General features: G+C 40.6%; 1 protein-coding gene across 1 annotated transcript in view; it reads left to right on the top strand.

Moving 5' to 3' along the window:
- Positions 1-15,908: 15,908 nt before the first annotated feature.
- Positions 15,909-25,704, top strand: part of LAMC1 (laminin subunit gamma 1) — a 116,104-nt gene continuing 106,308 nt past the window's right edge. Inside the window, exon 1 of the mRNA XM_014850315.3 lies at positions 15,909-16,463. Coding sequence (XP_014705801.3) covers positions 16,049-16,463 — 415 coding nt within the window. The 5' untranslated portion in view covers positions 15,909-16,048. The remainder of the gene's footprint in view (positions 16,464-25,704) is intronic.

Raw genomic sequence — 25,704 nt, 5'->3', positions numbered from 1 at the left:
TAGGTCTGTGCTCGGGATCTGAACCTGTGAAACCAGGCTGCTGAAGCGGAGTGCATTGAACTTAACCACTATGCCATGGAGCTGAACCCCTGAAAAACCACTCTTTTTTTTTAAGATTCTATTTTTCTCCTTTTTCTCCCCAAAGCTCCCTGGTACATAGTTGTATATTCTTAGTTGTGGGTTCTTCTAGTTGTGGCATGTGGGATGCACCTCAGCATGGCCTGATGAGCAGGGCCATTCCACACCCAGGACTCGAACTGGTGAAACCCTGGACAACTGCAGTGGAAAGCGCGAACTTAACCACTCAGCCATGGGACTGGCCCCTGAAAAACCACTCTTAATTACTCTGTTGATAAGATGGGGTCAGTTGAACTGGTCGTATAGGGCTGGTGGTTACATTTTCAACATGGGGGGTGGTTCCCCACACCAACAAACAATTCTGGGACACCTGCAGAGCGTCCAAGAATTTTACACAATTCTGACACTTATCTACCTGGAGATAGCATCAGATTCCACAGGTTAGGAGTTCAGTCCCACAAGACCCACCCCAACTCCCTTTAGATACCAATCTCTAGTTTAGGTTGTTACCTGTACTTCTGACTAACTAGCTATAAATCAGAGGTTCCCTTGACCCCCTCCATGGGTTTGATAACTTTCTAGAGCTCACAGAACTCAGAGAAACAGTTTGCTTACTAGAACACCAGTTTATTATAAAAGGATATAACTCAGGAGCAGCCAGATGGAAGAGATGCATAAGGCAAGGTATGCGGGGAAGGGGTGTGGAGCTTCTATGTCCTTTTCAGGGGTGCTACTCTCCCAGCACCTCCATGTGTTCAGCAACCTGGAAGCTCCTCAAACCCCATACTTTTGGGATTTCATGGAGGTTTAATCACATAGGCATGATTGGCTAAACTGTTGACCACTGGTGATTGAATTCCATCTCCAGTCCCTTTCCCCTGGGGAGGAGGGGAGGAGCTTGGAGGGGGTACTGAAAGTTTCAACCCTCTACACAAGGTTGGTTCCATTGGCTATCAGCTCCCATCCTTAGGTGCGTTTCAAAAGTCACCTCATTAACATAACAAAAGACACCTTTATCACTCTTAAAACTTAGGAAATTCCAATGGTTTTGGGAGTTGTGAGCCAGGAACTGTGGACAAAGCCCAAATTTACATGAGAAATGTATTTCCGTCATCTGAATGACCAAATACATGTATTTCTTTTAAATCATAATATTGCACCTCCCCTTGGATTTCAAGCGTGTTCAGGGAATAGCCTTGTTCTGCCTGTTCACTGATATATTTCTAGCTTCTGACACCCAAACAGGCAGTAAAAAATATCTGTTGAGTGAACAAATGAATGAAAGCTTGGAAAACAGTAGATGCTCAATAGATGTTCCTTGAATAGATAAACAGCCAACTACTCATATATATTCAGGCAAATGTGAATTTCAATGCATTCTGAATTGCTTCATCAGTGCATATTTTAACTTCCAGTGCTCTTTCTCTTCTTTCACGCTAGCCACAACCCTGGCAACCTTTAACATTCTAGTCCATGGCTCACTTATTTACTATTTTATTGGGGAAGGAGGTTCTTTGCATATATAATTCTTATGCACTTATGTATTTGAGTTACATAAAATCATTTAAAATTTTGTGTTATTTTGTAAACGTGCTTGAATAATTTTTACATTTCTATACTCTATGTTGTTGACTGAATTATAAACTCACTTAGAATTGAAACCATGAACCCTGTTCGTTTTGAAATTCTTGCCTCCCCTCACACCCTATACCCTCCTGGTGCCTAGCAGTGTGTTTTGCAAAAGGGGATCACTTAGTAAGTAATAGTGACTGAAGGATCTGCACGACTTAGCCTACAAGAGTGAAAGATGGATGGGAGAAATGCTCAGCAGACAGATAATTGGAGTGGATTCCTGGCTTTGCCTCAGGGTAGAAATGAACTTTGGGGTTGGCTAATGAACTAAGGCTTGGGTCAGAGGTCTAAGGTACCTGGTGTTCATTGTCTTAGTTTTGTTTAGATCTATCCCAGGATGCATTTTTTTCCCAACAACTCAGTCAATTATGTTTAATGGCCCTATGTTACATGTAAGAGACCTTAAAAACAATATATGAAGAAGAAAATTAAGTTTCTCTAAGGTCCTTTTAAATTTACTGAAAACTGGCTATACCTAGGTAAACTGCATTTATTAATTAGAAATTAGTTAATGTTAAGATCTAACTTATCCTTGTTTTCTTACAACCTCCTTCCCATCAACATTTATTTTTATTTTTATGTATTTTATTTTATTTTTTGAGGAAGGTTAGCACTAAGCTAACATCCTCCATCAATCCTCCTCTTTTTGCTGAGGAAGATTGGCCCTGAACTAATGTGTGTGCCCATCTTTATCTATTTTATATGTGGGATGCCTGCCACAGCATGGTTTGCTAAGCGGTGTGTAGGTCCATGTCTGGGATCTGAACTGGCAAACCCTGGGCCATCAAAGTGGAGTGTACTGGGTTGGCCCCTTGGCATCGATATTTAAAACAAAACAAAAACAAAAACAAAAACAAAAAACCTTGGTCTTTAACTTCAGATGATCTGAAATATAAGACACCTCTCACGTAAATTAAATCAGGCACACATGTGAATGTATTCTCTGTGTGTCACTGACCATTAGTCTGACTCTGCCTGTGCCAAGAGGGACACTTTCTTGGCTGGTCTGCCACGGCAGTGGGAAACACATTCTATTTTTTGTAGCTCCAGCGCTGCTGTGTAATTACATATCTCAGATGAGGGGATAAGACTAATCAGCGGGCAGCCTGATGACAATGATTCTTTCATGTGCTCAACAGACATTGATATGATGTTTTTATAATGAGCTGTCTTAAGACGGAAGTTCCAGAATACGAAATACTCCAGTATTTCAGAATAATCTAAAGCCATCCTGTTACTTAAAGTAATTCTATACACAAAATGTGGGAAAGGTACTATAATTCTTAGTTTTTACAACTTACTTCCATGAAAATGTTCACATGAGTGAAGAAAATCCATTCTTAAAATTACTGAAATTAAGCTTTAAATAGCTAAAATAACAAGATTTCAGAGCCGGAACATACCTTAGTGCTGCAGGCACACAGCATTCTGGCATCTTGATGTTGTGACTACTTGAGCTTTACGGAGTTACTAAGGAGCTACTTTTATTGGTATATTTTAGAGGTCACTGAATATTAGATGGTGACAAACTTGGGCATGTTAAGATATAACTTATTCCTATTTCTAAGTTCCACAACCAGTTACCAAAAAAAGCAGATTCATCTTCAGCACATACAAAGAGTCACAATTTCTGAAATATAATAGGTTCATTTTGTGTCTACTGAAACAAAGGGAAGGTAGTTTTTAACAATTGTCGTAGTCAGCTCAGGCCGCCTTAACAGCTACCATGGACTGGGGGGCTTAAACAACAGAAACTAATTTTCTCACAGTTTTGGATGCTCGGAAGTCCAAGATCATGGTGCTGGCCAGTTTGGTTTCTGGTGAGACCTCTCTTCCTGGTTTGCAGACTGCCACCTTCTCGTTGTTCCTCACGTGGCAGACAGAGAGGAAGGGAGAGGGAAAGAGAAAGAGAAAGGGACAGTGTTTGCTCTCTGGTGTCTTTTCTTATAAGGGCACTAATCCCATCACACTGGGGCCCCACCCTCATCACCTCATCAACCCTAATTATCTCCGAAAAGCCTGTCTCCAAGTACTACCACTTTGGAAGTTAAGCCTTCAACATGTGAATTTTGGGGAGTGTGGGGGACACAAACATTCAGTCCATAACAGTCATTTAAAGGTTTTTTCTTTTCTTGAAGCACCTCTGGCTGTTGGGAGCTGCCATGGTGCCAATCTCCACAGTGTGTTACTTTTCTTTACATTCTGCTGGTTTTTATTCCCCAAGCTTTAGCAATTTGCTTTGACCTTCATCTTGTGACACACTGAGAAGAATTCTTTGGAAGTGGTTATTTTCTTGTTCTGCTTAGGAATCCATATGAAATATTTTTGCTTACTTGCCTTACTTAGTGTTTGAATGTTATTCCTGCTTTATAGCCTGGAGAATTTTCTTTGCTATGCAGTGATGTCACAGAGGTCCTTTCTATTCAGACTGTCCTTTTCATAACTCATTCCAGAATAAATGATCAATGCTTCCATTAGCACAAGTGTTCAGATGCTATTAAAAACAAAACAAGGGTGCCTTTTGCCAAAAAAGTTCTATTGACGCATGTGTAAACCAGACATCCGAAATATCACCCAGATCTTTGAAAGAAAATGTCATTCTTGTATTCAGTGAATACTCTGATGTCAAATTGCTTCCTGGAATGACTTTTCCGTAAAATCAATTTGAGTCAGCGTTCATTCTTGCTTTAGGAAAGCGTATCCTGTGTGATTAACAAATGGGAATAGTGAACACACACCAAAGATCAAGCGAAAGGTTAGTAGAAAACTATTATTACTCTAGTCAACTATGATTGGATAAAGGGTTTAAAGTCCTACACCTAAAATTGTGGCACACTAAGACTTAAAAGCAAGTTAAGGACTTCAATTACTGGATAATTTACTGAAGAGTTTGAAAAAATGGGATGTGTGGGGAAAGGATTGTTCGGGTTTGCTGTCATTAAGCTTAGTGGGTTATTAGGTGACCCTGTCTCTGGACTTGGGTGAAAATGGACCCTTTTCCCTTTCATGTGGAACTAACACCGAATAAGCTTTGTCACTACAGGATATTTATGAAGTCCTTGAGTGGTTTAACATTAAAGTTTAACTTTTAAACTTTAATAATTCAGGTTGCAGCCATGGAAAAAATAACCCGTGTGTGTAATTTAAAGCAAACTGAAGTTTTCTTTCCCTCAGCTGATCTTATCTCTAACAGTCATTTCTTTTTGTCATAGAATTCCATGTAAAAATATGTGTGTTTTTGTATAATAATATTTGTCCTAAACAGCATTGTTTGCAGGTTATTTCTGTTGTACCTATGAATTGTTTTTAAATTTTAAAAATTGGAAAGAACTTTATGAAGACCTTATTTATGAGCAAAGCATCCATTCAGAAATAAATGTCTCATCATTTCTGACATAATTATCAAACCTAGGTTAACGTTAATTACTGACGTGATTGACGCTGGCCATGTCCTTGCTAAGTCAGTATAGTTTGGGAGGCAGTATTATATAATGGTGAAGACAAAGACTCGGCAGCCAGGCTGTCCATATTTGAACCTCTGCTCTGCCACTTACTAGCTGTGTGATCTTGGGTAAACTACTGAGCCTTCCTGTGCTACTATATGCTTGTCTATAAAATGGGATAATAGTAAAAATACCTACCTCATGGAGTTATTGCAAAGATTAAATGAGTTAATATGCACTGAGCGCTTAAAATGTCATTGCTACCTAGAAAACCCAAATAAGCATTAATTATTATTATGCATAGTGATTAGGAACATTGGCTCCAGTGTCAGACATCCTGAGTTTAAATCCAGACTCCACCAGCAGCTGAATGACGTTGGACAAGTTACTTAATATTGCAGTGCCTTTGTTTCTTCATCTGAAAATGGGGATAGTAACAGACAGAAAGATTAACTGAATTAATAGAGGCAAAATGCTTAGGAGAGTCCCTGGCACATAGTCAGAGCTGAGTAAATGTTAACAATGAATATTATAATCACATTATGGGGACTAAATTATATTCATGTCTCCTAAATATCAAATGAAATATGATATGATAAATATGATGTCAAATGAAAAATGTTACATCCTGTTTCACAGCTTGGAGAATAACTTAAGGTCACTATTTTTAGTAGCAATATGACTCCAAACATCTACCCTGCTTGTTTGAGAATGTCTTTTCTTTTCCAGATCCTCATGTCGTGGTAAGTCCAGGAACCAAGGGGTTGTTATTCAGTCTCAAGGCGTCAGTTCCGATGACTGTTGTCTGCTACTGAGAGGCCACTGCTGCTCCTGTAGCGCTCACACCCCCTCAGGGTACTGCGTCAGAGAGGGTCTGATGCCAGCTCTCCTTTCCCAATTTGCTCAAACCACACAGTCCTCTTTATCACCTCTCTAAATCATAGCTATGAGCAGACTCCTTAATCCAATCAAGACAATCACAATAATCAGAATTACATTTCCTAAGGTCCCAGTTATTAAATTTTAAATAACAATATAAGAACAAACAGTATAATAACAAAGATAACTAGAAAATCTCCAAATGTTTGGAAATTAAGCAACACACTTGTAAATAACCCATGGGACAAAGAAATTGCAACGGAAATTAGAAAATATTTTGAATTGAATAATTATAATAATGATATGACACATAAAAACTCATGAGATGTAGCTAAAGTGGTGTTTAGAGGGAAATTTATATCCCTTGAACACATATATTAGGGGGGAAATGGCTGCAATTAATTATGTAAGATTCCATTTCAAGAAGTTAGAACAGGATATCAAACTCAAAGTTGAAGGACGAAAATAATTTAAAAAACCCAGAAATAAATAATACAGTAAACAAATAATAGAGAAAAATTACAAAGCCCAAAGCTGGTAATTTGTAACAATTATTTAAACCAATAAACCCTAGTAAATGAAAAAAGAGAGAGGGGCTGGCCCCGTGGCCGAGTGGTTGAGTTCGAGGGCTCGCTTTGGCACCCTAGGGTTTAGCCGGTTTGGATTCTGGGTGCAGACATGGTACAGCTCATCAGGCCGTGCTGAGGCGGCGTCCCACATGCCACAACTAGAAGGACCCACAACTAAGAATATACAACTACGTACCTGGGGGCTTTGGGGAGAAAAAGGAAAAAATAAAATCTTAAAAAAAAAAGAGAGAGAAAATACCAGTTTTAGGAAGAAATAAAGTTCCTGCTATCATTAAAAAGAGAATAAGAAGTTATCATGAATAACTCTATGGCAATAAATTTGAAATTTAGATGAAACTGAGAAATTTCTTGAAAAACCCAAGTTACTAAAACTGACTGTAGAAGAAATAAAAAATTTAAATAATTCTATATTTATTTTAAAAATTGAATTTTCTGTTAAAATGTCTTCTATCCTACTCTCCTCCTCCCCAAAGAACAGAACCAGATGGCTTCACCGGAATTATTTCAAACATTTAAAGATGAAATAACACTTAAAATAATTCTCCCAGAGAATAGAAAAAGAGGGATACTTCCTAACTTGTTTTGTAAAGGTACTATAATCTTGATATTAAATCCTGACAAGGATGTTAAAAAGAAAGGATGGTGGGGAGAACCTAAGAGGGCAATTTCTCTCATTAACATAGATGGAAAAAAATCCTAAATATAATATTAGAAACTAAATTCAGTGATAGATAAAAAGATAATAGCACAACAAAATGGGGTTTATTCCAGGAAGACAAGGTTGATTTAGCATTTAAGAATTAATCAACATAATTCAGCACATTAACAAAATAATATCATATGGTATGGATAACAGAAAAGTCATACGGGGGCTGGCCAAGTGGCACAGCAGTTAAGTGCACACATTCCACTTTGGCGGCCCGGGGTTCACTGGTTCGGATCCCAGGTGTGGACATGGCACTGCTCGGCAAGCCATGCTGTGGTAGGCGACCCACATATAAAGTAGAGGAAGATGGGCATGGATGTTAGCTCAGGGCCAGTCTTCCTCAGCAAAAAGAGGAGGATTGGCGGCAGATGTTAGCTCAGGGCTAATCTTCCTAAAAAAAAACAAAAAAAGAAAAATCATACGAATATTTCAGTAGATACAGAAATATCATGACCAATTTCAACATTCATTCATAATTTCTTAAAAAAAAAAACTTCTCATCAAATTAGAACTGTAAAGGAAATTCCTTAATCTGATAAAAGGTAAATATAGACAATGTACAACAAACAGTATACTTAATGGTGAAATGTTGAAAACTTTCCCTCTGAGATCACAAAGAAGATAAAGATGTCTACTACCACAATTTCTATTCAATATTATGCTAGATGTTCTAACCAGTGGAAGTAGAGAAGAAAAAGAACTAAAAGGTATTAAAGAAGAAAATAAGAAATAAAATTGTCACTGTGCAGATGACCTGAGTGTGTAGATGGAAAATCTAGAAGAATTTACAAACTATTGGAAATAAAAGTGAATTTAGCAAAGTTGCTGGATTGCTGGATACAAGGCCAACATAAAAAAATTAATTGTGGGGCTGGCCCCGTGGCCGAGGGGTTAAGTTCGCGCGCTCCGCTGCAGGCGGCCCAGTGTTTCGTCGTTGGTTCGAATCCTGGGCGCGGACATGACACTGCTCGTCGAACCACGCTGAGGCAGCGTCCCACATGCCACAACTAGAAGAACCCACAACAAAGAATATACAACTATGTACCGGGGGGCTTTGAGGAGAAAAAGGAAAAAATAAAATCTTAAAAAAAAAAAAAATTAATTGTATTTTATATTCTAGTAACAAACAATAGGATTGAAAAAACCAAGTACCCACCAAAACATTTAATTAAAAATGTGCAAGATTCTACACAGAAAACCCTAAAAGATTACCAAGATAATCTAAAGAAGACCTAAGAAAATGGAGCAATATATTAAAGGACAGAAGACTCAATATTGTGTAGATGTTACTTCTTCCCAAATTAATACATAGATTGAATGCAATCTCAAGCAAAATTCTGGGTAGATTTTTTTTGGTGGAAATTGACAAGCAACTTCTAAAATTATATGGAAATGCAAACAGCCAAGAATAATCATGATCTGGAAGAAACAAAAGTGCTGGAGAACCTACACTACTGGATATTAAGACATTATAAAGCTACAATACAACAGAACACAGATACCTGAAACAGACTACTCGGGCATTTGTTTAGTAACAAAGGTCATACTGCAGAGTAATCTCTTTTGGTGCTTTAGTAATAGGGTAGCCATATGGAAAAATATATTTTGACCTCTATCTCACACCACTCACAAAAATCAATTCTAGGTGGCTTAAAGATTTGAATGTAAAAGATAAAACACAATTTCCAGATCACAGCATAGGAGGATATGATAATAACCTTAAAGATTTTTTAAAATGAGATTACAGCAGTAATCTTCAAGTTGAAAATTAGATTACATTAAAACGAGGACTTTCTTTCATCAAAGGACAACATTTAGCACAACCAGAGGCACTCACAGCTAGAATATACAACTATGTATGGGGATGGGGGGCACTTTGGGGAGAAGAAGGAAAAAAACAAAGAAGATTGGCAAAAGATGTTAGCTCAGGTGCCAATCTTTTAGGAAAAAAAAAATCCAACATTAAATGAAATGGTATAATATCTGTGATTTTGCTTCAAAATAATTAAGTGGTAATGGGAGGGAGCATAGCTGAAACAAGATTGGTTATGAACCTTTTTAGAAGCTGGGGTTTCACTGCTTAATTTTCTCCACTTTTATTTATGTTTAAGTTTTTCCATAATAAAAGTTTAAAAAGGAGAGATTCTATTAAAGAAGGAAAAGACAAAGAGTGAAAGAAGATATCTGCAACACATAGAACCAGAAAAGGGGCCTATATCCAAAATGCATTAAAAATATCAACATATTAATAAGAAAAAGACAGTCAACCCAATAGAAAAATAAGCAAAATAAGTGAAAAGGCACAAAAGAGGATACCCAAACAGCTAAAAAATATGTGAAAAGGATGTAAGTCTAACTAGTAATCAAGGAATTAGAAATTAAAGGCACAATTCAGTACTACACACTCAATGATACAAGTAACCATCATTTGTTCAAATACATATATAAACTGGAGTGAGAAGCCCTTGAGTTTGGCACCAATACCATAATAATTTTAGCCTGGAATGGTTAAGATTTAAAACACTGACAATACCAAATGTTCATGAGGATGTGGTGCAACTGCAACCGTCATACACAGTTGGTGGGAGGGAATATTGGTACAACTAGTCTGGAAAACAGTTTAGCAAGATCTACCAAATTTGAATATGCTTGTCCCTGTGACCCAGCAATTCCATTCCTAGGTATATACCCATAAAAATGTGTGTGTGTGTGTGTGTATTTCCAAAGGACAAGTAAGAATTTTGATAGTAACAACTAATGTTGTTCATAATAGCTTCAAATTAGAAATGACTGATATGTCCACCAACAGTAGAATAAATAAACAAATCTTTGTTTGTTTATACAATAGAATATTATGCAACAAAGGAAAATAATGCTACATACATCAACATGGATGCGTATCAGAATATCATATTGATCAAAAGAAGCCAAGCATGCACAAGATAGATACTGTGTGATTTCATTTACATAGCATTCAAAAACAAGCAAAGCTAATCTGTGGTGACAGAGGTAAGGATAGATATTACATTTGGGGAGAAGGGAGGGGTACTGATTGTCAGGGGACATGATGAGGCTTTTGGGTTAGGGTAACATTTTATTTCTGGACCTGGGTAGTGATAATGCAAGTGTGTGCACTTTGTGATAAGAACTATGGAACTATACTCTTGGAATTTGTCCATATTTTTTCTGTATGTAAACTGTACTTCAGTAAAAGATGTCTATTAAAATACAATAATGATACGGACTAGGAGAGGAAATTCTGATGAATGAGAAAGTCATTTTAGTGTTGTAGAATTATGGATGAAATTTTTAAAATCTTGCTTTGATTTGATTGTTAAAGAAAATTTGGGGCTGGCCCCATGGCCGAGTAGTTAAAGTTCTGAGCATCCTGCTTTGGCGGCCTGGGTTCTCGGGTTCAGATGGCAGGTGCAGACCTACTCCACTCATCAGCCATGCTGTGGAGGCATCCTACATACAAAACAGAGGAAGACTGTCGCAGATGTTAGCTCAGGGCTAATCTTCCTCAAGCAAAAAAAGAAGAGGACTGGCAATGGATGTTAGCTCAGGGTGAATCTTCCTCACCAAAAAGATTAACATAGATAAAAAAATTTGAGTGGGAGAAAAAAGAAATTTAGCATCTGTTGAAATACATATATAAACCAGAGATGGAGGCTCTTGAGTTCCATGCCAGGACCACAACAATTTCAGCCAGAAAAAAATTTTAAAGCTGGTGTTATAACAGCCTCACAAAGAGTCTTGCTCAAAGAGCTGTGAATTACTAACTCTGAACAATAAAATTTCCAGGCAGACCCTCCAAAAAAGAAAAAAAAAGCTGTTGCAATATATATCTAGTAATTGAGGTAATGAACTATACGGCAGTTAAACGTTGAGAGAAAACTACAAATAATAATAACGTTAGCTTTGAATAGATTTGGATTTTTTTATTTGAGGTATAGTTGACATATAACATTATATTAGTTTCGGGTGTACAACATCATAATTTGATATTTGTATATATTTTGAAATGGTCACCACAATAAGTCCGTTGACATCTGTCACTATACATAGTTACAAATTTTTTTTCTTGTAATAAGAACTTTTAAGATCTATTCTCCTGGCAACTTTCAAAAATGCAAGAGTATTATTAACATAGCATGCTATACATGTATCCTTTCTTTCCAACAGTATTTGACTATTCAGGGTCAACAACTTATTAAGGATATTCTGAGTTCCCACAATAAAACCATGTCATCTGCACGTAAAAGATTATTTATCTCTCTATCTCTACAGTGGAGTGCAGCCCACATCTGGTTAGTGGAATAATACAGTTTTGGAGATGTGAAGTTCTCTGTTCCTTTCATGGGAAGATTTTAGGTCAGAGAGGGATTGGGCTTTGTTCCTCATTTTGGGAAATATTTCATTTTTTATTGTCTTTGTAATAAATTAAGTTCTAGTTTAAATGTTATGAATTATGATATGTGTCCTTTTCTCTCATTTTTAAAACCAGTATCACAATGTAAAGATGGTTTAAATTGGGTGTGTGGGGCTGGGTGGGAAGGAAGGGTTTTACTTGACACAAGAAGAGTCCTGTCTTTATCTGAGCATGGCCACAAAAGATATCTTATCTTGTTATGCTTGGACTGGTACCAAGTACCCAAGCAGGATCTATAAACTTAACACAAAGAATCATGTGTAGTTAGTGTGACTTTGAAGAGGGATATTGTAATTCTCTTCTAGTATCACATTAATTTTCACTTAATTTAAAATTCCCATATGATAACCTAAAAACCTTGGAAGTTCGAGATGGCTCTTCCTTTACCCTCTTCTCTACTGTGAGCTTTACACAACAGAAAAGGCAACAGCACTGGACAGGGAGCCAGAACGGGCAGGCTCCCGTCTTGTTTTGCTGCTTACTAGTCTACAGAGGCGACAATCTCTTGGTGCCTTAGTCTCCTCAACTCTACATAGTTAATATCCCTGCTTCAGAGTTGTTACATTTTGAAAAGTGTAAAACAGAATGCAAATATAGGTGAACATCATTATATTACTATTAGTAATTGCTATCTTTAGGTTGCATTCTAAATATGAAAGATAAAGCATATAGTATAATGGTGCTTAGGCTTGGGAAGAACATAAGGAAGTGAGGTCAGAAAGACTAAGGAATGGAAAAATAAACACACTTGTAATTATAAAAAGATAAAAAAAGGCAAAGTTGCAGTCTTACAAGGACAATATAACCTTTTAAATTATTTTCCTAATTATATCTTACATTCTCAATCTTGATGTGTAGACATCTGTTTTTTTTTTTTTTTCTTTTTTTTCCTGCCATGTAACCTGCCCCCTTCTGGCAACCTCTTTCCTTGGAGAACTGCTTTTCCCAGACTCCATGGTTTTCTGGTGGGCTGCTTAATCATAGTACTCTATTTACCTGGCCAGGGGTGAGTAGGCTCAGGGATTTGCAGGTGACCCAAGCCAGAGAAATCAGGGTCCTTCCTTGTGATTGTTTATATAGATCCTGATGGGGGAAATCTCTTTTTTTTAGGGTCCTAAGTGGGATTTTAAAAAATTTGGAGCTCTTTTGTCTGTACAATAAACAACTACATCCCCTCATTGTACCTTTCTTGCTTCATGGAGGCACCAGTGACTGGGCACTAAGATCATCTTTGAGGGATCTGAACCCACTTCTCTGACACCTTCACATTCTTCTCTATGCACCACACCTGTCTATCTGTCTACTAGACAATGGAGTTTCCAAGCAGTTAAGAAGCTGTATTAAAGGTCTCCGGAATTTTTTGAAAAAACAGGGTAACTTGATGTAAAAGGAAATCTCACACACTTTCCTCTTTTTTTTTTAAAAAAATACCAAGTCTATTGTGTCAACAGTGACATCTCCAGGTACCTAAATACTTAATTTGTTATCAAATATCTAATTAGTGTTCAAATTTCCCAAATTGTCTTAAAAAATTTGTTTTAACATTTGGTTTGTTTGAATCAGGATTCAAACAATGGAGCAAAGTTTTTTGTTAATCACCATTGGCTGGTTACATCTTACCTCTCTTCAAAATAGACATTTCTGGGGGCCAGCCTGGTGGCGCAGCAGTTAGGGTCGCACTTTCCGCTTTGGCAGCCCGGAGTTCGCCGGTTCAGATCCCAGGTGTGGACATGGCACCACTTGGCAAGCCATGCTGTGGTAGGCGTCCCACACACACAGTAGAGGAAGATGGGCACGGATGTTAGCTCAGAGCCAGTCTTCCTCAGCAAAAAGAGGAGGATTGGCAGTAGTTAGCTCAGAGCTAATCTTCCTCAAAAAGTAAAAAAACAAAGATATTTCCTTGTCACTGCAATACATTCTCATGAGCAACAGAATTTAGAAATTAATTCAAAGTCTCTTTATGTGCTTTACAAATACCAGATGAGGGCCTAGTAATGAAATTATGGGGTTGATAAGCACAAGTAATAGCTTGAAGTTACCCTTGGACATTAGAACCCAAAAGGGAGCAGTGACAAGGAAAAATTTAGCTGCTTTTGCAGCCTTTGGGGTCTCCTTACCTTTAAGTGTTTTGACTTGGTGGAAAATAAAAGGAGACCCCCCCCCCCACTTGGTTTACCAATATCTAATACTGAAAATTTATAAGGCAAATGCACTAACATATTTATTGAAATATATTTATTAAAAACAACTGTAGCTTTACTTAAACTAACCTCCTTGCCTTTGTTCTATATGCCCTCATTTGTTCTCAAGTACAATCAAGGGCTGAGAGAGAATATCATCCCTTCTAGGTATAAATGAGTATGTTTATTTAGCTTCAACTCAAATAAGAAAGGATTAAAACATGGTTACCAGTAGCCCCACAACTTTCTTCTCCCAAAGAGGAGGTGCCAAGGGTTGAGGAGTTAGAGATTTTTAGTCATGCATAATCTCCACGCATCTCATTAAATAAATGAACAATGTTAAGTGATCTATGTAGCTGCTAAACAAGCCCAGCATATTGACGAGTCCCCTAGGCCCCACCCCCAACAGACCATTATCCTTAAGGTCCTCCTGGAGCTAACACTGACCCCAACGATAGTAACCTAACATTTATCTATTCCATTTATTGCAGATCCCCACTATCCCTCTCTTAATGGGATCATTGGGTCCAAAACCAGGTATCTATTTTTTTTTTTTTTTGCCGTGTATTTATTATTCTCACTTTACTATTAAGATCTTGAAAAGTTTAAAAAAAAATCTGTTTCACGAGCATCCACTTTGTTTAGGAACTCCAAACGTTTAAAAACCGCCGCCCTCGGGCCATTCGCTCTTACAGCACCCTCCCCTCCGTGTCTTTGCTTGTCGTATTAGCACTGGGTAAGTGCCCAGGTTCTGATCTGGGAGTAAAACTCATGATCTTCTGGCTCAGGTTCTGTGAACTGAGTCATTCTGGCACCGAGAATATTCCGTGACTCAGCAGGCCCGAAAAGGAGGATGTCAGATCCAGATAATCTCGAGTCTTTTAAAGGCAAGTTGGGGAACATAAACAACACAATGGAAGAATTTCGCAGTGGGTCTGCGTACCCAGGGGAAAAATGTCATTCCATTCCCAGCCTTTTTACTTCCTTCCTTGCCCCTGTTAAACGACTGGTTACACTTTAATTTAGAGGCAGGAAATCGCTTCAGAAAATTCATTTTGATGCTGCAACCAGGCCCTTCATTCTCCAGGGACCGTGTCAGCCCCCTGGATACCCCGGGACCTCTTCTCGGAATGGGCTGGAGCGAGGCCCGATGCAGCAGGGGGCATTCCCGGGGCGGCCGGGGCGGGGCGAGGGGCCTGGGGGCGGCCCCTACCCTCGGGTCCCTCGGGTGCCGGCCTCGGGGCGCGGCCCTGCTGGACACAAGAACCGACACCTGGCGGGGCGGAGATTCGCGCTGCTTCGGCCCAGCTTGGCGCGGGGCCCAAAGGCCGACTCCGAGCCACCTCACCGACCCGGCGTCGCCCTTTGAAAGTCCCCTCCGCTCCCTCGTCCCCCAATCGGCAGTCTTCTGGGGACGCGAAGCCGGGGACCCCAGCGTCCCACTCGCGCAGAGAGCCGGCTCTCCGCAGCCTCCCTTCCCTCCCGGCATGCACCGGCCGCCGCCCCTCCCTCGCGCCCTCCTCCCGCCCCATCGCCCCTCTCCTCCCGCTCCTCCCTCGGCCCCGCTCCCCGCCCACCCCTCGCGCCCCTCGGGGCCCCTCCCTCGCCGACCGCGCGCCGCGGGCCCGAGCGCCAGATGCCGCCGCCCTCGCCGCCGCCGCGAGTCGCCAGGGCGGACGCGCAGTCCACGGTGCGCGGAGGGCGGGAGAGCGGCTTCAGGGGCCGCGGGAGCGGCGGCGAGGAGGCCGGGCTTGGGCTTTCTCCTCGGCCAGACCCCACCCCAGCCTGCCGACCCCACCCCCTGCGCCTTCCTCCCCGGGGGCGCGCGCTCGGGCACGCGCTCGGAAGTAGGGGGTCGGCGCGGAGAGCGGGCTGTGTCCCGGGTGGGTGAGGGAAGCGCGGAGGCGGCGCTCGTCGGTCAGCGAGCCGCGGGGTCCTTGGCAGCGGCGCCCGGGTCTCCAGCGTGAGCTGCCGCCACCGCCCGCCCCGCGAGTCCGGCCTCCGGGCCCCGAGGCTCAGCCCGCGGAGCGGCCTCCGGGGGCCGCCGCTGGGCGAGAGAAGGCGCCCGCGCCCTTGCCTTTGCCGTGGCCCAGCGCGCGGGCGGCGGGATGAGCGGCAGCGAGCGGGCCGCGCCGGCGCTGCGGCCCCGCGGGCGGCTCTGGCCGGTGTTGGCGGTGCTGGCGGCCGCCGCGGCCGGCTGCGCCCGGGCAGCCATGGACGAGTGCACGGACGAGGGCGGGCGGTCGCAGCGCTGCATGCCTGAGTTCGTCAACGCTGCCTTCAACGTGACCGTGGTGGCCACCAACACGTGCGGGACTCCGCCCGAGGAGTACTGTGTGCAGACCGGGGTGACCGGGGTGACCAAGTCCTGTCACCTGTGCGACGCCGGGCAGCCTCACCTGCAGCACGGGGCAGCCTTCCTGACCGACTACAACAACCAGGCCGACACCACCTGGTGGCAGAGCCAGACCATGCTGTCCGGGGTGCAGTACCCCAACTCCATCAACCTCACGCTGCACCTGGGTAAGCGGTGACAGCCCTGTCTCCTACTACTGCTCGCCTATAGCCCGGCTGCCGGGCCATCTTCACCCCCTGGCCCAGCCTGCGGGGCGCAGATCGGCGCGAGCTGGCTCTCTGCTTCCTAGCGTGGGCCACACAGAAATTGCCTTCTCCAACTTGTAAACTAGATCTAGCACTTAACATCCCGCGAGGGCTAAGATGCTTCGCGCCAGCATCTCTTCTGTTGGCTTTCCTTTTCTTTCTAATTTAACCGAATTCTCGCTCCCTTGATTATTCGCCATTTCGGCTGTTTCTGTCCCTCTTTTCTGAAGTGTTAATCAGAAGCCCACATCCTCGCTTTTCTCTCTCCCAGCAGGGCCATCATAACCCATTCTTGGATCAGAGACAAGAAGGTCCACTTTAATCGCTCTTACCGTGTTTAAATGTCTCTGCAGGGTTGAGGGTGATTGCTGTTTGCTCTGTTGAATGAGTTAGAGAGGAAGGAGTCTAAGTTAAGGGAATTTGAGGGGAGCAAATGCCTTTACTACCGGTATTGCCTATGTGTGATTAAAATAGAAACTCACTTTAAAGTTATTGTTCTTTAGAGTTGCTCAGCCTTAATGAAGAGCCACAAAGCTATTTCACTGCTAATCCTGGTACAGAGAACACAAAAGGAGGTGTCTTTATTCACTGTAATTGCTGGGCACGGTTTTGTCCCTGGGCAAAGAGGCTCCCCTTACTGTCTTTCCTTTTGCTTTGATTCAAAGCAAGTGTAGAGACATGTATAAGTGACCTTTTAGAAATCAGGAAAGGGATGTATTGAAAACTTCATTGCTGGGTGGTAGATGAGGATGGGCCTGTTTATCCTAAAGTATCAAAAATCATGTTTGATGTGGGTAAGTTTGTCTTCTCACTAAAATATATAAACAAGCAGAATGATTCATTATTGTGTTTAAAAGAGTAACATATGGTGAGAAACTGACATTTGATTTGTAGAGCTTCAATCCCCATTGCATTGAAAGACTTGATTTTACTGGGAGCTGGTAGTAATGAACTTCTAGAGAGATCAGACTACCCAAGCCATTCTTCCATCAAAGCAGGGTAGTTCTTGATGGCTAATAACAGTATTTAGTGGCCTTTGAAAGGAACGCTTTGTAGGCAGATGGTTCTTTTGGTCATGGTTTTGTGTTTTTCTTTCCCCTGCCCTCTGGTACACTGAACTTTATTTAATTGTCAAGATTCCAGAGAAAGAATATGACTTCCAAAAAGGGCTTTGAAAAATGGAGTTAAATTACTGTGTGTGGAGTTAAGTTTTAGAAAAGCGTATTTAGCACCTTTGTAGTAAATACCATTTTATTTCTAGCTAAGTCATTAGGAAGATGAAACTTTTTGAAAATAAGTTTATAAAGTGAAACTCTGAGGCACCGTTTTTCAGAGATAGAAGAAGTGAACTGCTGAGTTGAGTTTTTCAGAGGTAGTGGAAACGTATAGAAGTAGCAGTATCTTGGAACAGGTGCCTTTCTAACAACACCACAAGAGGTCTAGGGGCTCCTAAGACTTGGGCTGCTCCGTAGCTGTTCTCTCCTAAGTTTTACATTTTTAAACTTGGCCAAAGTTATTTTTGAAATTTATATCCAACTATTTAAGTTTAAATTTTGGCCTGTTAAAGTTTCTGTGTTGAATTTTGAATGCCCACGAAGTCTTATTTTATCTATTTTCAAATATTAAAATTTTCAAAGCAAAGGCATTGCCTTGATGTCTCAAAGTGCCTGAGATTCAGTTGAAGATTTCTGAACAGGAATCTCTTATTTAGATGAAAGTGGGGCTGTCAATCTCAGCCTTCTTGAGTTTTCAGCTCTGGGCACTATGTAGCAAAAGGTTATTTCAGATGATTGCAGAGGTAGATTGCTTAGTGATTAGTTCTCTGTTACAAAGGTAATGTGGTAGGTAAGACAGTATCAGTCAAGTTAGGTTGCTGCTACTGAGAGGCACATATCTTAACTTTGGGTCGTAGTGATTAAAAGTCAAAAGTGATCATAGAGTTCACCCAGTTAGGACTCTAACATGACTTTTTAACTCTAGAAATGTTATATGCTTGGCCTTGTTTTTTGCTGAAAAGTTCTTCGGTTTTTGGTAATCTTGGCAGGTGAATGAAGTTCATAAAACTTTGGGTGTAAAACTCCTAAGTAAAAAAAAAAATTATTTAAAGTAGCTTTCATACGAGTATTGTGATTAACTGTAAAAACATTTACTTTGAACTGTTCAGATACACAGTTTCTAAAAACTTGACTAGAACTTACTCTCCTTGTTCTTGGACCAGAAATGATGTCTTAGAGGAAATTGTGTGTGATGGAGAAGGTGGGGGGAGGGAGGGGGATCGTGTGTAGTGAGATTGATGTCTCAGTCTCTCTCTCTCCCCACCTTTTTGTAATGACAAGGATATATGTACACACGCGTGTTATGATCTATAATTTATGGCAAATAGGCAAGGCTTTATGTACCACTGTGTGTTTTGATGTTCGCTGTATTCACTCCCTCGCTCCAGTTACTCCGTGGGCTCTAGCTAACTAATTATTTCCCATGAATTCAAGTACCATGACTGTTTGTGCATCTATTAAGTCTCCCGTCCAGTTCAAATTTCACATACCCTTAAACAAGTGATGCATATTGTGCTTTGCCCTTACGGAGCATGTGCAACTCCAAGTGAGCATGAGAAAGAAGCAGGTCTAGCCACCGCTTTTCTAGCCTTCCTTTTAATGTTGAACTCTAAACACAGTAAATTTTTAAAAAGCAAAGTCAGAGTGTGCTTAAATAGTCACAAGAAACCTCCATGTTTTGGCACTGATCATAAGTCATTTTTTTATTGTAAAAATAGAACACGACATGGTGAATTAAAACAGTAAGTATAATGACTAGTGAGTCTCGTCATCTCCAGTTGCCATGTTGCCCCAGGGACCACCGTTCACAGTTTCTGATGTAATGTTTCATGCGTACACCTCTATATGTAAAGTTACATGATCATTTTAAATGGTACCATTTTTTGGGGGATGAGGCATCTTTTAACAGATGGCAAGTACAAATTAGGTCATTGTACCATTAACATTGCTTGTACAAAAGCCAGGAAAATCAGCGTTGATTCTGAAAGCAGCCATGTCTTAAGCACCATATACAGTAATCCAGCGTGCAGTGTATCCTCAGATATAATGAGTTAAAGTTGCTGTGGGAACCAGAACTGCGTTTTCTGCCTGTTGCGGAGAGAAATCTCAGCCAGGCACCCTTTTCTAAAAAGAAGTCTTCCTTATTTTGCCTTCAGCTTCTGGATCTTCTCTCCTAACTTCTGTACGGATTATTCAGTTGCTGTTTAAAAGTTTGGCTTTTGTGTTTTGTAATAAGCCGTAATAAGTTTTATCAGGATCAGTGGGGTATTTGATAGTAAGACTGTAGCTGAGGATTTGCCTTTTATGAAACAGACCCTTTTAATTAACTCGATAGTCACTGTGGATGGAAACTTGGCAGACTGGGTCTTGATCTTGGAGGGAGGTAGGTTCCCCTCTTTCTAAAAACAGATTAAGGAAGAGAGTGCTTATAAAACAACTCAATCAAAGTTTATGGAACTCCTAAAATTTACACCAAGACCAGATTAGTTTTCAAGCTCCTCATAAGCTTTAGGAACAAATAGTGATTAAATGATGCTTTTTAGCTATATGTAAATATCCTTTCTGTGTGTCTAAATCAGAATAATTGATATATAAGCATACTGCATTTTATTCTGTTGGGTCCTGTGAGTATATATTTAACATGAAAAGAACAGCATTTTTTTCCCCCAGGAAAATCTTTGCAAGGTAGGTTCTGACTGTGTCAGAGAATAGTTCACTCTGGTGACTTCAGTGTGGTATTTGTGCACCCTGAGGGGACACTATTTTAGTTTGTCTCACAAAGGCCTGACTTACATTTTGCAGGTTTCAACTTGAGAAGCTAAGGAACTCTCCTTTAATGGCCAGTAGTTGTTGAACAGAGTTTTATAAAGTTGCTGTCGGCTGTTTTCCTGTTCTGCATTCACTGCTTTTTCTGTAAATACCTTCTCCATGTTTCTAAAGCATTCAGAGAAACAATTTACACATCAGGAGAGAACTTGGTAACCACCCCCATTATTTTGTTAGTGGCCGCATTTGTGGAGGGGATAACGTTTGACTATTTCAATTCTAAATCCTTTTGGGAAGTTGGATGTGCCTTATGCTATGCACTCCTTCCCCCTGTGCATACATTCTCATGTTACTGCCAACTAGTCTGCAAACATTTTTTAAATACCTACTAAATACATAGCCCGGTACCTGATAGAAAGATCAGGTGGAATTTTCATACTCAGTTGTAATGTCATTATAATACTAAATAAGTGTTATAATATTTTACAGTTTGTAAAGCCTCCAGTTTATCACTCTTTAGATTTTCACAACTCACTGAAGGCAAAGATGAGGATCCTGAGGTTGTGATTTGCCAGAAGTCACGGTAGAGGTAGGGTTTTGACTCCATAGTCTAATGCACTATCCCCTGCAGCTCTTAGCTTCTCTAACAGATCTCTCAAAAGAATGACTAGTTTATTCCAGAGCTGCTTTAAAATACAAGTTCATGTACACACTCAGTCAGATCCCAGGCTCCCTTGGTTTTCCTTCTTTTCCCTCCGTTCCTTTCCACTTATGTTTCTGCATTAGTTTCTTTTTCATGCTACTCACTCTCCCTGAATGAACACCTCTTAACATCAAGGCTTCATTTACTGTGTGCAAATCAATAAATTCTGAAGTTGTATCTCCAGGGCAGCTCTTTCTTCAAACCTAGAGACTTGTTGGATGCGGTCAACTTGGGATGTCCAGAAGCCATGTCCAAACTAAATTCATTCCTCATCGTCTTACCCAACTCAAAGCTGGATCTCAGTGGCTGTTGACCAGTTTTTCCTAAGTCTTCCACCAAAAACAGCCATGCTTGGTAGGCTCTCATCAGTAAAGATTATTATGTTTATCTATAGGCGAGCAGATAGGATCCACTGCTGGGAGGCTGGTCAGTTCTTGGGCAGCTGTAACTCCATCCCTTTTCTTCCTCACTTGCTCTTGGTGCAGTCTGCCCAAGACTTCACTCTTACCTCCTACATCCAGACCCCGTGTCTCATGAATCTTTACCTCTGCCTTAATCAAGTTCCTTGTTGAATTTCCCCTGGATACTGCAACAGCTTCCTAACTAACTGGTGGTCTTTCTGCCTCCAGTTTTCCCCCTTCTTTTTGGGCAGCCATACTGTGGACTGAGCGGCAGTTCTAACATGCAGATCTGATGGTAGCATTTCGCAGCTAAAAGTCCTGCAGTGGTTCCTCAAGCCTTTAGGCTAAGGTCCAGACTCCTTGGCATGGTGTCTGAGGTACTTTAGGATCTGGACCTGTTTAACCTGTGGGCTGTCTTTTATCATTTCACATGCTCAAAGGGCTTCCCCTTTGGTTTGGCACACTTCTCCCAGGTGTCACCACCTTCAGGACTCCTTCCCCAGTTTCTCTCCCTCTGCCCTTTCCATCCTTCTCCCTGGTCTGGATTAGGTGTCCCAGTCACACTACCCTGTAGGTATTTACCACAACACTTATCCCATGGTATTGTTTGATTCTTTTCTTGCCTATCTCCACTTCTAGATCGTTAGGTCTTGAAGGCAGAGTCAGGGACTTACGCATCTTTTTAAGTTCAGTTCAGCATAACTAACATTAGTTAATTGTTTGTTGTGCCTCAGCACCATACAAATTCCTGGATGAATAGGGATTCATAGGACATTGCCCTGACCTCATGGAACTTGTAGCCCAGTTGTGAATACCTAGGTCTGTAGAGTAGGGGTAGGCAAATTATAGCCCACTGGCCAAATCCAGCCCAGGGCTGCCACCTATTTTTGTATGGGCCATGAGCTAAGAATGGTTTTTACATTTTTAATTGGTTCAAAAATCAAAAGAAGGATAATATTTTGTGACGTGAAAATTATATGAAATTCAAATTTTAGTATCTGTGAAGTTCTATTGGAAGACAGTCAAGTTCATTTATTAATGTATTGTCTGTGGCTGCTTTTGTGCTACAAAGGCAGAGCTGAATAATTGCAACAGACACTGTATGTCCTGGCCCACAAGCCTAAAATATTTACTCTCTGGCCCTGTACAGCACAAGTTTAGTGACCTCTGCTCTAGATCAGTCAGTACATTCAATGTTATACAGTAAGTTCTAAGTGAAAAGTGCATGCGCAGAGAACGTTCGCTTACTGTTGGACGGAGGCTGGAGGCCTTGTATCTCCAGGGCTTAGCAATGTGTCTGGCATAGTGTTCAATAAACATAGAGTCGGCCTTCTGTATCTGCGGTTTCCACATCCTCGGATTCAACCAACCATAGATTGAAAGGCCTACAATGGTTGCATGCGTACTTTTTTTTCTTGTCATTATTCCCTAGCCAATACAGTAAACAACTATTTACGTAGCATTTATATTGTATTAGGTATTATAAGTAACCTAGAGGTGACAAAGTCTACGGGAGGACGTGCATAGGTTATGTGCATATACCACACCATTTTATAAAGGGGACTTGAGCATCTGTAGATTTAGTATGTGGGGAGCTGGGTGGGGTGGGGTCCAGAAGCAACCTTCTGTGGATACTGAGGGAGGACTGTGTGTAGAGTGAGTGAATGAATGAATACCTGAGTAAGAATAAGGCCCCAAACACTGCACATTGATTTAAATTCTTCTCAGCAATGCTTTTCAGCTTGTATTTATCTTTATCAGTGCCGTCACGCCATTTTCTTGAGGTGTATGTCACAGTAACAGCTAATATTAAATGTCGCATGTAGTTGTTTTATTTCTGTACCTTAAAAAAAGTACTAAGTTAGGTATGAAACTGATACCAAATTGAGAGATCTATGACTGTCCTTTTTTGGGTAAAAATTAGGCTTTCATATAATTTGAAGTCAGATAAATTTTATGAGTAATTATGTACTCAGATTTAAATCTCACATGTGAGTATGTATTTCTGACATTTGAATGTTAATATTGTGTTTTTTCTTTAGCACTGGATGTAAATAAATTTTATTTTGAAGTATGTGTTCGCATGTCTACAGTTGAAATAGACTCTTAAAGGGTATTACTAAGCAGTGTGGGGAAGATCACAATGAACTATCTTATTTGCTTATTGTCTGTGGCATCGTTTTTAGTTGATTTAATTCATTAGGGCTACAGTGAGAGGACAGGCGAACTGAGGTATGCCTTCTCTGCAGGATGCTGAAGAACCACATAAAAGCATTTAGGCAGGTGAACAAGAATCTCTTACTTGTCTAGAGTTAACAGGCGACAGAACCAACAGATGCTTCTTCACTTGTTCCTTGTTTCCAGCTGTACTTAATTGACAGCCCTGCTGCTGTTCTGTTTGTGTTTTAGGGAAAAGTGTCAAAGTTTAGAGCCGAACTGTTTGTTTATTTTTACTGCCCAAAATTCCTGAGAAGATTTTTTAAAGTAAGGGATTAATCTGTCTCTTATCTTAAATTGTCAGTTTCAGAGGGTAAAATTTCAAGATGACGGTGTGCTGGTTCTGTTACCTTGCCTAAGTTGCTTGCTCTAAGATTTGTGAGAGGGCCTTGCTGGGGTTTGCAAGCATGTCCTTGTAAAATGATAAAGTTAGATGTTTGCTCATTTGGGCCTAAAATTGACAGCTTGCTCAAAGGGGTTACCAGCAAACTCATTTATAGAAATGTCCCTGAGGTTTCAGAATATCGTGCCAGACTGTGGCAACACTAAGTATATCTGCTGTTCTTTCCCTAGGCTCTTCCAGGGGGCCAGCCTAAAATAATTGGGCCCAGTCAGCCTGGTGCCCCATGCAGCTACATATTCATGAAATAAAATAAAGCCGACTTATCTCTTTCTTAGACAATGGCCCTCTCAGATCTCTTGTGGGAGGAGAACCTTGTCGCAAGGCTGTGAGATGAATTAGGGGATTTACATTATTCCTTTTAAAACTTTAGGAGTTATATTCCCTCAGCTCCCTTCTTTTACTCTTTGTTTCCAACTGTGTGGCTGCTTCCTGTTGTATTGAAGGCAACACTGGGTTTTTGTTATATCATCTTCTTTGGATTTTTGTTATTTTAGCCTCTTTTTGTTTTGAAAGTTCTTGGAAATATTAATCCAGAATCAGCCTCCTCACGTTTCTTTTTTTTATTTCTTGAAATAAAAAATTACAGATGGTCTTGTGTAGAGTGAGGAACTCAGTGCATTTTGTTTCATGATGATAAAGCACAATGTATGTGACAGTTTCTCCCAACCAGAATGATTGCCTATGGCGGTCACTGCAGAGGCGCCTGCCAGTGTTTTCAGAGACGCGGTTAATGATCAGTCTTTTTTTTCTCCTTTACACTTCTGACTTCATGTTCTGTATCTTGACCTGGGTGGAGGTTACATAAGTATGTATACATATGTACAAATTCAGAGCTGTACCTTTAAAATTCTTGCACTTCGTTGTATGTAAATTATTCCTAAAATTAAAAAGAATTAAGAAACTTTTCAAAATTATATTTTGTATTATACAAAATAATGTATAAGTGATTTTGTTTGTTTTTGGTATCCTTTTGGCTTAAAAGTAGGAGAGCACAGAATCTGAGGCTTAATTCTCTCAGATATATGTCTCTCACCGTTTTCCTACCCTACCAGCAGTTGCTGGCATTAATAGACGTAAACAAATATTTGTTGAGTGAACTGACAAACAGGTGAGCCAGCTGACTTTAATAGAGGTCTCAGCTGGTTTTAATGGAAGTACCTGCAGTGCCTTCGGAAAGCGTTCAGGTGAGCTTTGTGGAAAGTCTCAGGACCCCGAGTATGGGCAGGGGTGAGGGAAGAGCAGTTCTCTTTGTGCTTCTCGCTCACCTTTAAACAGGTAATGGTTTTGGTCAATGCTTCCTGCTTTGAAGTGGTAAGATGGTAGTTTGTGTTTTTTGCTGCAGGTTTAGAGAATTCTCTAAGAATGTGTCTGTGTGGCATGTGTTTTAGTTACAGTGTCTGGTTTTTATGTAACTTACTTAAATCCTATGATGAAAATAAATACGAATTACTTATAACGTATAACATGAAGACTCCATCTTCGTTTCTTTGACATGTTCTAGGTAGTGGCTTTCTATCATTGAGCCTTTTAGAAATAATGTCTGAAGCTTGAATTGTGTGGCTTTCTTAGAGAAGTCTATGAAATTTTGTGGAGTATTTCCAACTAAATGAAAAGACCT

The sequence above is a fragment of the Equus asinus genome, chromosome 25 (genome assembly GCF_041296235.1).
Source record: "Equus asinus isolate D_3611 breed Donkey chromosome 25, EquAss-T2T_v2, whole genome shotgun sequence".
In the NCBI taxonomy this organism is placed as follows: Eukaryota; Metazoa; Chordata; class Mammalia; order Perissodactyla; family Equidae; genus Equus; species Equus asinus.
Note: the sequence above shows the minus strand (reverse complement) of the source record. Positions and strands in the feature narration are given on the sequence as shown.